Raw genomic sequence first — 13,978 nt, 5'->3', positions numbered from 1 at the left:
ATGCTACCTACCCATTCACACACAGTGCGTAGGCAGAGAGAGAGAAAACCATACAGCTGTCAGACAATCGGAAACATTTCTGATCTTGGATACACGTGGGATTCAGTGCATCTCTCATAATCTAAGGCATCAAGGCATAGGGAGAGAGACTAGAGGACATGTGACCGGTACAATATGCTCCTGGGTCTATATTCAGGCTACCAGACAAGGAGTATTAATTGCGAGGAGGGCTTTTGCTCAAGGCTTCTCATCCTCGTTGTTTTATTGGTGTTAGCAATGTTAAAATGGCAATTATCACCCCTATTGTCTTGCTATGCCATCACCAGGGCTAGAAGTGGAAGTTAATGCTAGCCTACCCGCTGGGCAGTGGGTCCCCTTGCATATCAGAGACACCTCTCTCCCAAGAAACCCCCAGGAGCCACCTGCTCCTTCCATCCCTCCATCAGGACGGAGGACAAGAAAACGACAGAGGGAATGAAAAAGGAAGTGGGCTACCACTGTGAGGCTTCAACCACACGAGTCGACACTGTGAGCTGCGCTAATGAAATCTCTAACCTGCCACTCCAGAGGGAGCACCACATCTCAGCGCTCTCCGCACGCCAGTCTGATGGCATACCGATAATTAAATCAGTGGCGATTTGTAGAGGAGAGCAGCGAGAAAAACAAAAAGCTGCAATCGGCAATCTAAACACGTCACTGTGAGGTGGGTGCGAAAAAAAAGAAGAAGCTATTTTTCCTAAAAAACAAGGAGTCCTTGGAGTGTGAGGCGCATCTCAAGCTCCTTCTGAAAGCCTCCGCACGCTCAGCGTACATTCAGCCAAGAGAAACGCATGAAAATGTAGGGGCTGGTTGAAAGCAAAACACCGTGCTATAACGTTGCACATCTGTTAGGGGTTAATATCGGAGGAGGTTTGCCTGAATTGGTGCATTTCACACCCGCTGCACACAGAAAACGTCTGACATTTATGTTCCTGTGATGAATCCACTCCCCACGTTGTGGCATTGTACTAAAGATATGTGGATGATGGAGAAGGTTAGGGGGATGAGAGACAATGTGGTAAAAACAGCAGTATACATAACGGATGACACTAATGTTAGGATTAACCTCAATCACACCGTTGGGATGATGAGAAACATTTCATGGGCACGTAAAAGCATATTATGAGCTCCCATGGTCGGGAGAAACAGAGATTTAAAGGCAAACGGGGGAGTCAAGAGAAGATATAAAGAGAAAGACAAACAGGGGAGTCAAGAGAAGATATAAAGAGAAAGACAAACAGGGGAGTCAAGAGAAGATATAAAGAGAAAGACAAACAGGGGAGTCAAGAGAAGATATAAAGAGAAAGACAAACAGGGGAGTCAAGAGAAGATATGAAGAGAAAGACAAACGGGGGAGTCAAGAGAAGATATGAAGAGAAAGACAAACGGGGGAGTCAAGAGAAGATATAAAGAGAAAGACAAACAGGGGAGTCAAGAGAAGATATACTGCTCAAAAATATAAAGGGAACACTTAAACAACACATCCTAGATCTGAATGAAAGAAATAATCTTATTAAATACTTTTTTCTTTACATAGTTGAATGTGCTGACAACAAAATCACACAAAAATAATCAATGGAAATCCAATTTATCAACCCATGGAGGTCTGGATTTGGAGTCACATTCAAAATTAAAGTGGAAAACCACACTACAGGCTGATCCAACTTTGATGTAATGTCATTAAAACAAGTCAAAATGAGGCTCAGTAGTGTGTGTGGCCTCCACGTGCCTGTATGACCTCCCTACAACGCCTGGGCATGCTCCTGATGAGGTGGCGGATGGTCTCCTGAGGGATCTCCTCCCAGACCTGGACTAAAGCATCCGCCAACTCCTGGACAGTCTGTGGTGCAACGTGGCGTTGGTGGATGGAGCGAGACATGATGTCCCAGATGTGCTCAATTGGATTCAGGTCTGGGGAATGGGCGGGCCAGTCCATAGCATCAATGCCTTCCTCTTGCAGGAACTGCTGACACACTCCAGCCACATGACGTCTAGCATTGTCTTGCATTAGGAGGAACCCAGGGCCAACCGCACCAGCATATGGTCTCACAAGGGGTCTGAGGATCTCATCTCGGTACCTAATGGCAGTCAGGCTACCTCTGGCGAGCACATGGAGGGCTGTGCGGCCCCCCAAAGAAATGCCACCCCACACCATGACTGACCCACCGCCAAACCGGTCATGCTGGAGGATGTTGCAGGCAGCAGAACGTTCTCCACGGCATCTCCAGACTCTGTCATGTCTGTCACATGCTCAGTGTGAACCTGCTTTCATCTGTGAAGAGCACAGGGCGCCAGTGGCGAATTTGCCAATCTTGGTGTTCTCTGGCAAATGCCAAACGTCCTGCACGGTGTTGGGCTGTAAGCACAACCCCCACCTGTGGACATCGGGCCCTCATAGCACCCTCATGGAGTCTGTTTCTGACCGTTTGAGCAGACACATGCACATTTGTGGCCTGCTGGAGGTCATTTTGCAGGGCTCTGGCAGTGCTCCTCCTGCTCCTCCTTGCACAAAGGCGGAGGTAGCGGTCCTGCTGCTGGGTTGTTGCCCTCCTACGGCCTCCTCCACGTCTCCTGATGTACTGGCCTGTCTCCTGGTAGCGCCTCCATGCTCTGGACACTACGCTGACAGACACAGCAAACCTTCTTGCCACAGCTTGCATTGATGTGCCATCCTGGATGAACTGCACTACCTGAGCCACTTGTGTGGGTTGTAGACTCCGTTTCATGCTACCACTAGAGTGAAAGCACCGCCAGCATTCAAAAGTGACCAAAACATCAGCCAGGAAGCATAGGAACTGAGAAGTGGTCTGTGGTCCCCACCTGCAGAACCACTCCTTTATTGGGGGTGTCTTGCTAATTGCCTATAATTTCCACCTGTTGTCTATTCCATTTGCACAACAGCATGTGAAATGTATTGTCAATCAGTGTTGCTTCCTAAGTGGACAGTTTGATTTCACAGAAGTGTGATTGACTTGGAGTTACATTGTGTTGTTTAAGTGTTCCCTTTATTTTTTTGAGCAGTGTATAAAGAGAGAGAGAGAGAGAGAGAGAGAGAGAGAGAGAGAGAGAGAGAGAGAGAGAGAGAGAGACACACACACACACAGAAAGCTCAGTCTCACCTCTAAGCGCAGGTATTCACTCTGTTCCTTGGACAGTAGGCTGAGGATGGCACTACCGTGTTTGCGGGTCCGGACCAGAACCTGTACCTGGGTCTGCCGGGCTGGCAGAGGAGACGCCAACTGGTAATGAACATGACTCCGCCCATCAAAGGAATACTCTGGAACTTCTGCCAACAAAAGACAAGACAATGTGTTAGCTAGACATCCCACCATCAACACAGTACATATTGTATACTGTAGGAGTCTGAAGTGACATTCATCCAGAGGGAATTCAAGAGATACACATACTCTACCACGTCCATTCACAATACTGTTAGGCTAATGATACCCTCCCGCGCCTTAAACTTAGATCAAACACGTGCCCAAGCATTTCTTTCATCTTCCACTTGACCACCGGTGAATTAGTCCTCCTATTAGTCCTCCCACACCACACAGACACACGCGTAGACACACACACACACACACACACACACACACACACACACACACACACACACACACACACACACACACACACACACACACACACACACACACAGGACAGTTTCTATCAACAAGCCATCAGACTGCTGAACACTTGAACTGGACTGACCACCTGCTTTGATTCTCTGCACCTTAGCACAAATGCACTCACACACACACACGCGCACACGCACACACACACACACACACACACACACACACACACACACACACACACACACACACACACACACACACACACACACACACACACACACACACACACACACACACACAGGGAAGTGAGACTGTTCAGTCTGACTTCTCAGTGTGTGTGTATGTATTCATGTGGGTGTGCAGTGTAGGCTCGGCCTAATCCCTTCAGTCCCGCACGCACAACTACTACACACAGACCACAACTGCTGCTATCAGATGTATTATGATTGCAAAATACTGAACAATTTAAACACTTCTCCCCCAATCATCCCTTCCCCAAAGCATGTGTAAATATTGGACTATAAATTGTGCCTTCCTGTATTATACTTATGCTAAAATGTCTATTATATTCTACTGAGCCATTTACTTTATGTTCGTATTCTTATCTTTTCTTATTTCTTATTGTTGTTGTTTATTGTCAAGAAGGAACCTGCAAGTAAGCATTTCATTAGACCATGTGTATCCTGTACATACGACTAATGAAAGTTGAAACACAGACACACACACACACAGCTTCCCCATGATAGCTATCTGACTGCACCCAGGCACTCATTAACACATTTGATCTCGTTAACATTAATTTCATCTAATCGAACAAATCCAATTCATCAATGCCCTCACGCATGCCCTCCAAACAAGCACTCATCACATACCCTGCTCACACTGATTCCCAGTGTACCCCGGTATGCACTGGCAGCTGAAGGAGCCCCACTCTCCATGGCAGCGACCCCTAGGGCCACAGGCGGGGATGCCCACGTTGACACAGCTCCCATCCGTAGTCAGACAGCCTGGGGAGCTGCCCACAGAGTCCGCTGGAGTGCCCAAGTCATAGAACTGTGTAGGGGGGCGAGAGATGGCGAGAGGACAGAGATGGAGAGATGGAGTAGGATATGTACGCCAGAGGGAGAAATTGACATAGTATGGTGTAAGATAGAAATGGGAGAGAGCAGTAGACAGGTAAAAAAAAAAAGGGAGGCACGGGGATAGATACAAGTGAGAGAAGGAGAGAGAGAGGGAAAGGGAGAAAGAAAGAACAATTGTTAGTTTTCCAAAAAACTGAGGTCACCGAAACTTGAGATTTCCCCTCAGCACGTTTATGCATTCACCTTTCATGCAATTTCTTGGAATGTAAATGACTGGGTTTTCATAGGATCAAACCAATCTACAGGGACACAAAGGAGCTGGCGGAGGGCAATGCTGTGAAAGGACAGGAAAACCTTGAAATCTTAAAGTCCTGCTCACAATAGCATATCATAAAGGACATTAATATGTCCAATCTCCCCGTTTCTGAGTTACCACCGTTGAGCGGAGCTGGCTGCTCGGTAGCCGTTGAGCCAATGTGCAGCAAGGTACAAATTGGTTCTGACCTCACCATAGAGCTGGGCACTCTAAATCTGATCCTTCTCAAGATGGAGCTCGATACTGATTTACAGAGAGAAACTACACACACTCAAAGATCCAAAATACATCTCTGTGTGTATGTGAGTACGTGTGCAGGTTTGTGTTTGTTGATGTGTGTGAGATGCCAATCCTGATCACATTTTTCACCAAACATAACTAGCAGACTTTCCCAGTCATGAGTACCTGTCTCTACCTCACTCAGAAATATAGAGATGGCTAGAGAGAGTGGAACAGAGTTGGATAGATGCTGAAGATTTGTTAATCATTTGCGAAATGTGTGGTCCTGTGTGCATAGCGTTTGCAACGGCAGGATCTTGGGTTCGATTCCCATTGGGCCACCCATATGAAAAATGTATGCTTGCATGAATGTCAGTCACTTCAAGTAAACGCATCTGCTAAATGGCAAATGTTATATGCAATGTTTTCACAAGTTGCTTTATAAAGTTAAGACTGTTTCATCTACAGACTGTTGACTGATCATTTAATAAAAAAAAAAATGAAAACCATTAGTGCATGGTTGCAGACCCATAGTATAGTTAATCGGTCCCAGAGAGCAGGAGAGATACACACAAATAGAGAGAGAGAAGCGACGACAGAGAGTAACTTAAATCAACTGTGACAGGGTGGGAAGATGTACAGTAGATTCAGAATAGAAAAACAATTGAAGTCTAAAAATCCGCCCCTTCCCTTCTCTTGCCCAAACATTCACCCCTACCTCATGCTTGAACAGGTTCAATGGCACAGACATACTCCTCCTTTCTTCCTGTCTTCCCCCCTCTCTCACATGTTCCACCCGCGCCCCCAGTGTTTCCACTCTACAATAAGAGATCTATGAATATTGTATTGAACCTCAGCCCTACGTTTTGTAGCCAGCGGGTGAGCAGGAGAGTGTTTTAGTGTCAAATACCTTTAGTTCCAAGTGTCACACAGTGTCATGACGTAACATGGGCAGAAGGACCGCAGTCCTCCCCGTGACGACTGTTGCCATAGTGGCATAGCGACCAGTTCAGACTGTGTCTAGTGGATATGCACTGAATGCGATCTCGGAGCTAACCTTTTCTATAGAAGCATTGTTGTGACAATGTCCCTGAGGAAGGTGTGAAAGTGTTTGAAAGCATTTATGCGAGATGCTGTATGCAGTTTTATAACAACATGCTACCTGCAGTACAAGTGTAAGTGGTGTAAAGACTACACTTTACAACTCTTTACAATGGAGATGTTATGTGTTGTATAAGGACTAAATCGCTATTCATGGTGTGTGATGATTGGGAAGAAATTCATTGTAGCGAGTGTTACCTTGCTGTCGACAACGAGGTTCCGGATGCAGCCAGTAAAGTGTTTGTGTTGTAACTGTGGGTAGACATAGGGCAGGTTCTCATTGACTCCACCCAGCTGTAACACCTGGGTCCCATTCAGGTGCCTGGGGAAGAAATGAACATCACTGTCAGTACATCTTTTCATACACCTATCCATCCCTATTTTCTACTGCAGTACTTTTTTCAACCCGTAATACAAAGCCTTGTCCCCCACCAATCTGGTGTTCTGAGTTTGAATATGTGAAAGGTGTGTATTCTGTATAAAGGAGGAGAGAGAGAAAGACCGAGAGAGAGAGAGAGAGAGTGTGAGAGAGAGCGAGAGAGAGAGACAGAGACAGATAGCCAGAGAGAGAGAATGAGAGAAAGAAAGAAAGTAAGAGCGAGAGAAAGAAAAAGAGTGAGAGAAAGACAGAGATAAAGGGAGAGAAAGAGAGAAATAAAGAAAGAGTGTGAGAGCAACAAAGACAGATGCAAATAGAGAGAGAGGGAGAGAGAGAGAGAGAGAGAGAGAGAGAGAGAGAGAGAGAGAGAGAGAGAGATGTGTGAGTGGGCTACCTGTCTAGGTTGGGCGTGACCCCAGTGACCTCACAGGACGAGTGGTCCTCTGTGGTCAGCCAGCTGCCCACTCCCTCCATCTCCATGACGGTGGCCCCGGCACAGCGGTCCAGTGTGAAGCGTACCTCCTAAAGGAGCACATCAGGAATATCAGGACATCAGGAATATCGGGACATCCAGATCATCAGGATATCAGGAATATCAAGACATCAGATAATATCAGGATATCAGGAATATCAGCACATCAGGAATATCAGCACATCATGAATATAAAGCCATCAGGAATATCAGGACATCAGATAATATCAGCACATCAGGAACATCAGGACATCAGATAATATCAGCACATCAGGAATATCAGGACATCAGGAATATCAACACATACAGTGGCTTGCGAAAGTATTTACCCCCTTGACATTTTTCCTATTCACAACCTGGAATTAAAATAGATTTTTTGTGGGTTTGTATCATTTGATTTGCACAACATGCCTACCACTTTGAAGATGCAAAAATATGTTTTATTGTGAAACAAACAAGAAATAACACAAAAAAACGGAAAACCTGAGCGTGCATAACTATTCACCCCCCAAAGTCAATACTTTGTAGAGCAACCTTTTGCAGCAATTACAGCTGCAAGTCTTTTGGGGTATGTCTCTATAAGCTTGGCACATCTAGCCGCTGGGATTTTTGCCCATTACTCAAGGCAAAACTGCTCCAGCTCCTTCAAGTTGGATGGGTTTTGCTGGTGTACAGCAATCTTTAAGTCATACCACAGATTCTCAATTGGATTGACGTCTGGACTTTGACTAGGCCATTCAAAGACATTTAAATGTTTCCCCTTAAACCACTCGAGTGTTGCTTTAGCAGTATGCTTAGGGTCATTGTTCTGCTGGAAGGTGAATCTCTGTCCCAGTCTCAAATCTCTGGAAGACTGAAACAGGTTTCCCTCAAGAATTTCCCTGTATTTAGCGCCATCCTTCATTCCTTCAATTCTGACCAGTTTCCCAGTCCCTGCCGATGAAAAACATGGAATTCTCGGGGTGATGAGAGGTGTTGGGTTTGCACCAGACATAGCATTTTCCTTGATGGCCAAACAACTCAATTTTAGTCTCATCTGTCAAGAGTACCTTCTTCCATATATTTGGGGAGTCTCCCACAAACGTGTTTGCTTAATTTTTTCTTTAAGCAATGGCTTTTTTTCAATGGCTCTGTGGAGGTTACGGCTTAAAGTGGACCTATGGACAGTTACTCTAATCTCTGCTGTGGAGCTTTGCAGCTCCTTCAGGGTTATCTTTGGTGTCTTTGTTGCCTCTCTGATTAATGCCCTCCTTGCTTGGTCCATGAGTTTTGGTGGGCGGCCATCTCTTGGCAGGTTTGTTGTGATGTCATATTCTTGACATTTTTTAATAATGGATTTAATGGTGCTCCGTGGGATGTTCAAAGTTTCTGATATTTTTTTATAACCCAACCCTGATCTGTACTTCTCCACAACTTTGTCCCTGACCTGTTTGGAGATCTCTTTGGTCTTCATGGTGCCGCTTGCTTGGTGATGCCCCTTGCTTAGTTGTGTTGCAGACTCTGGGGCCTTTCGGAACAGGTGTATATATACTGAGATCATGTGACACAGATGGATTGCACACAGATGGACTTTATTTAACTAGTTATGGGACTTCTGAAGGTAATTGGTTGCACCAGATCTTATTTAGGGGCTTCATAGTAAAGGTGGTGAATACATATGCACGCAACACCTTTTGTTCATTTCACTTCACCAATTTTTGGACTATTTTGTGTATGTTCATTACATGAAATCCCCCCCCCAAAATCTATTTAAATTACAGGTTGTAATGCAACAAAATCGGAAAAACGCTAAAGGGAAGAATACTTTTGCAAGGCACCGTAAGAAATATTAGGACATCCAGATGATCAGGACATCAGGAATATCAGCACATCAGGAATATCAAGACATCAGATAATATCAGGACATCAGGAATATTAGGACATCCAGATGAACAGGACATCAGGAATATCAGGACATCAGATAATATCAGGACATCAGGAATATAAGCACATCAGGAATATTAGGACATCCAGATGATCAGGACATCAGGAATATCAGGACATCAGATAATATCAGGACATCCGAAATAGCAGGACATCAGGAATAGCAGGACATCAGGAATATCAAGACACCAGATACTGGCTGGCCCACCAGTCTAATATGAGCTCCATTACTGCCAGTAATACCTTTCTGAAATCTGTATTACATCTATTTGTATCTATTCTATTGCAAGAACTAACTTACCATACAAATGTGAGCATCTAATTTGCTTCTTAGAGGTCCGATTGAATATGTACTCAATAACAGTTTATTGTAGTCAACAAGCATATTCAACTAGTTGTTTCATAGCAAACCTGCAATTGGATTCATTTTGAGTTTGTAAATGGCATACAAATACTATTGTAGTGTTTGTAAGACACTGTTTATATAATACATTGACCATTTCACGAATAACCCTGAGGCTGATTTTCAGACCTGGTAGATTAACAAAGTTGTTGTTAGTGCAGTCATACAGCCAAAGCGGCCATACACAGCTGGTGCGCAATATCTAATATTAAAGAAGTCTCAAGGTATTGCTCGCCTGAGGTAGAGTACTTTATGATAAGCTGCAGACTTCACTATCTACCAAGAGTTCTCATCTATATCATTCGTAGCCATCTATGTACCAGCACAGACCGATGAAGGCCCTAAAACTGCACTCAACCAACTCTATAAGGCCAAAAGCAAAGAAGAAAATGCTCATCCAGAAGTGGTGCTCCTAGAGGCCAGGGACTTTAATGCATGCAAACTTAAATAGGTTTTACCTCATTTCTACCAGCATGTCACATGTGCAACCATAGGAAAAACACTCCAGACCACCTTTACTCCACACACACAGATGCATACAAAGCTATCCCCCACCCTTCATTTGGCAAATCGACCACAATTCTATCCTCTTGATTCCTGCTTACAAGCAAAAACTAAAGCAGGAAGTACCAGTGACTCGCTTAATACGGAAGTGGTCAGATGACATGGATGCTACGTTACAGGACTGTTTTGCTAGCACAGACTGGAATATGTTCCGGGATTCATCCAATGGCATTGAGGAGTATACAACATCAGTCATTGGCTTCATCAATAAGCCATGGATTACAGGCAACATCCGCATCTAGCCAAAGGCTAGAGCTGCCGCTTTCAAATAGCGGGACATTAATTCGGACGCTAATAAGAAATCCCGCTATGCCCTCAGACAAACCATCAAACAAGCAAAGCGTCAATACAGGATTAAGATTGAATCCTACTACACCGGCTCTGACACTTGTCGGATGTGGCAGGGCTTGAAAACTATTACGGACTACAAAGGGAAACCCAGACATGAGCTGCCCGGTGACGTACAGCCTACCAGATGAGCTAAATGCCTTTTATGCTCGCTTCGAGGCAAGCAACACTGAAGCAGGCACGAGAGCACCAGCTGTTTTGGACGACTGTGTGATAAAGCTCTCGATAGCCGATGTGAGCAAGACCTTTAAACATGTCAACATTCACAAAGCCGCGGGGCCAGACGGATTACCAGGACGTGTACTCAAAGCATGCGTGGACCAACTTGCAAGTGTCTTCACTGACATTTTCAGTCTCTCCCTGACCAAGTCTGTAATACTTACATGTTTCAATCAGACCACCATAGTCCCTGTGGCCAAGGAAGCGAAGGTAACCTGCCTAAATGATTACCGCCCTGTAGCACTCACATCGGAATTGTCGGACTCCAGTCACCCAAGTCATAGACTGTTTTCTCCGCTATTGCATGGCAAGCGGTACCGGAGCGCCAAGTCTAGGACCAAAAGGCTCCTTAACAGCTTCTACCCTCAAGCCATAAGACTGCTGAACAATTAATCAAATGGCCACCGGACTATTTACCATTGACACCCCCCCCCCCCCATTTGTTTTGTACACTGCTGCTACTCGCTGTTTATTATCTATGCATAGTCACTTCACCCCTACCTACATGTACAAATTACCTCGACTAACCTGTACCCCCACACATTGACTTTGTACCGGTACCCCCTGTATATAGCCTCATTATTGTTATTTTATTGTGTTACTTTTTATTATTTTTTACTTTCGTTTATTTGGTCAATATTTTCTTAACTATTCTTGAACTGCACTGTTGGTTAAGGGTTTGGTAAGGTCTGCACTTGTTGTATTCGGGACATGTGACAAATAAAGTTTGATTTGATTTGATCCGCACTGAATCCAAACCACTCAAACCCTCCTACTTCTCCAGACTATGTACTGAAAACAGGACTAGTCTAGCAGAGACACCACCTGTTTGCATTAAACTTCCCCAGAGTTCTATAAGAATGAACAGCATATGGCTAGTGTCGGGTGAGATGTGTGCGTGTCTGTGTTTGTCTATGTGTGCGCGTGTGTGTGTGTCTGTGTTTGTCTATGTGTGTGTGTGTGTGTGTGTGTGTGTGTGTGTGTGTGTGTGTGTGTGTGTGTGTGTGTGTGTGTGCGCGTGTGTGTGGGGGGGTGGTTGGGGTCCCCTGGGTTGGTATAAGCTTGGCAGCAGCTCAGACGTCAGACACCCACCTTACTGTTGCTCCTCACGTCCAGACGGTGCCACCGTCTGTCCGCCACGTTCACGTTGCCTGGCAACTGCAGGACCAGTGTGCCCGAGCCATGGTTTATCTTGAGTGTGGGAGTGCCATCGATCAGCTCTGAGGGACAGAGAGAGAGAGGACACTGACATGAGGTCGCACATGGTGGTCACATCCCCGGGGCCTCCTGATGATCATCAACCCCCCCCATCACATACTCTCAATGCCAGGATCAGATACAACCACACACAGACCACTTCATCCTGAGGCCGTCACTTCTGTACCCATTTCATCTGATCACTGCGACACACCAAGAACAAGCAACCACAGTGAAGCACGGTCAACTAATAAACGGCAACTGATCATTCTGGAAGAGTGATCTGTGTTCACCCAACCCTAGTCTAAAGTAAAAACAGGTACCACCTCAATGCTTTTAGCAGTCTGTTCAGAAAGATAGCGTACTTAAAATGACATTACATCTAATAACCTGGGCCAGTATTAGAAAATGAAAAACAACAACAGTAAAAGGTGCATAGCTAATAGTAAACCAGTTAAATATAATTAACAGTCAGACGTCATCACTCTTACTGACAGTTGTGGCTGCTTTGCATGATGTATTGTTGTCGCTACCTTCTTGCCCTTTGTGCTGTTGACTTTGCCCAATTAATGTTTGTACCATGTTTTGTGCTGCTACCATGTTGTGTTGCTGCCATGTTGTTGTGATGTTTTGTTGCTACCATGCTGTGTTGTCATGTCTTGCTGCCTTGCAATGCTGTTGTCTTAGGTCTCTCATTATGTAGTGTTGTGTTGTCTCTCTTGTCGTGATGTGTGTTTTGTCCTATATTTATTTTTTATTTTTAATCCCAGCCCCCAATCCAGCAGGAGGTCTTTTGGCTTTTGGTAGGCTGTCGTTGTAAGTAAGAATGTGTTCTTAACTGACTTGCCTAGTTAAATAAAGGTTAAATAAAAAATGCTCACTCCACAATAAGGATTACAACAGTGTCTGGTGCTATGCAATTATGCCCCCCCCCCCGCCCTATATGCCCCCCATAAGACAATAAACATATTAAAAAGTTACTCTATTTTCTGACTTAGTCAAATGGGAAATTAAAAATTAATGAACCAGTTAAGACTCATTGTATGCTTTATACCATTTGCAAAGGATTGTGGGTAAACAACATGTCAACCAACCACTGTTTCTCCATAAATCAACATGACATCCACAGTCTAAGAGTTCAGGAGAGAACAGCGCTGTAAATTTAAACTCCACGTTGCTCTATTTTCTAGGCTCGCAAATGCTCTGTTTTCAACAGACAGGGTTGTTCTCCCTCTTCTCTAGGTCTTTATCTGTACCTTCTCTTACACCCTGCCTCTCTCCATGACACTCACTCTATCTGGCTTGTCATGTCTTTCTCTTTTATACTCCCAACCTTTTCTCTCTCTCTCTTTCTCCCTCTCCCACCTGTCTCTCTGCAGTGTTCTCACAGTGGATTCCCAGAAGGCAACCTGTGCTCAGACAGAGATAACTTTGAGCTAGCAGTAAGTTACTGATGTACAGAGCCCAGCCTAAGCCTGAGTGAAAAGCCCTTTTCATTTGAAAGGCCCACAGTGGCCACCACCCTCAGGCAGGAGATTGACACTGTCCCACAGGCTATCTGCGTCTGACGAGGGTCCCCGACCCTCCTTGTTGGGACTGACGTGGCATTTCAGGAGAAAAGAGGTGACAGGTGTGAACGGTGGAGGCTTGGTTGAGATGAAAAGAGAGAGGGAAGGAGAGGAGAGTGGTGCTGAGTGCCTGAGAGGAGAACTTCCACACACATGGACAGGCTGGGTTGTCTTGGTCAGGCAGGTTGCTAGTTCGAATCCCCAAGCTGACAAGGTAAAAAAAAAATCTGTTGTTCTGCCCCTCAACAAGGCAGTTAATCCACTGTTCCTAGGCCGTCATTGAAAATAAGAATTTGTTCTTAACTGACTTGCCTAGTTAACAAAAAAAAGGTGTGGGAAGACAGGCCAAATGGGCTTTATGTTGTGCCGTATCAAATGATCTTGGAGAGGGAGAGTACACCCGGGTATCCTCAGGTTACTGCAAGCTTTTGCTCTTAAACTCCGGTTGGCGGACTTCTCCCCTCCTCATCCCTTATTCATCATGGTCTCCTCCTCGACATCCCTGCAGATTAATCTTCCCTGTCGAGCGTCTTGGTGAGGGGGAAGCCAGAGGATCTCAGCCCGCATAGC

The 13,978-nt window shown here is 45.1% G+C and overlaps 1 protein-coding gene across 1 annotated transcript in view; it reads right to left on the bottom strand.

The window, feature by feature from the left end:
• The window catches only part of LOC106587167 (neural-cadherin), a 212,772-nt gene that overhangs the window by 20,950 nt on the left and 177,844 nt on the right, over positions 1-13,978 (bottom strand). The window contains exons 24-28 of the mRNA XM_045708388.1: positions 11,736-11,863; positions 7,109-7,236; positions 6,534-6,657; positions 4,490-4,670; positions 3,159-3,325 (exon numbers count right to left, since the gene is read on the bottom strand). Coding sequence (XP_045564344.1) covers positions 3,159-3,325; positions 4,490-4,670; positions 6,534-6,657; positions 7,109-7,236; positions 11,736-11,863 — 728 coding nt within the window. The remainder of the gene's footprint in view (positions 1-3,158; positions 3,326-4,489; positions 4,671-6,533; positions 6,658-7,108; positions 7,237-11,735; positions 11,864-13,978) is intronic.

Source organism: Salmo salar, chromosome ssa26, assembly GCF_905237065.1.
Source record: "Salmo salar chromosome ssa26, Ssal_v3.1, whole genome shotgun sequence".
Taxonomy (NCBI): domain Eukaryota; kingdom Metazoa; phylum Chordata; class Actinopteri; order Salmoniformes; family Salmonidae; genus Salmo; species Salmo salar.
Note: the sequence above shows the minus strand (reverse complement) of the source record. Positions and strands in the feature narration are given on the sequence as shown.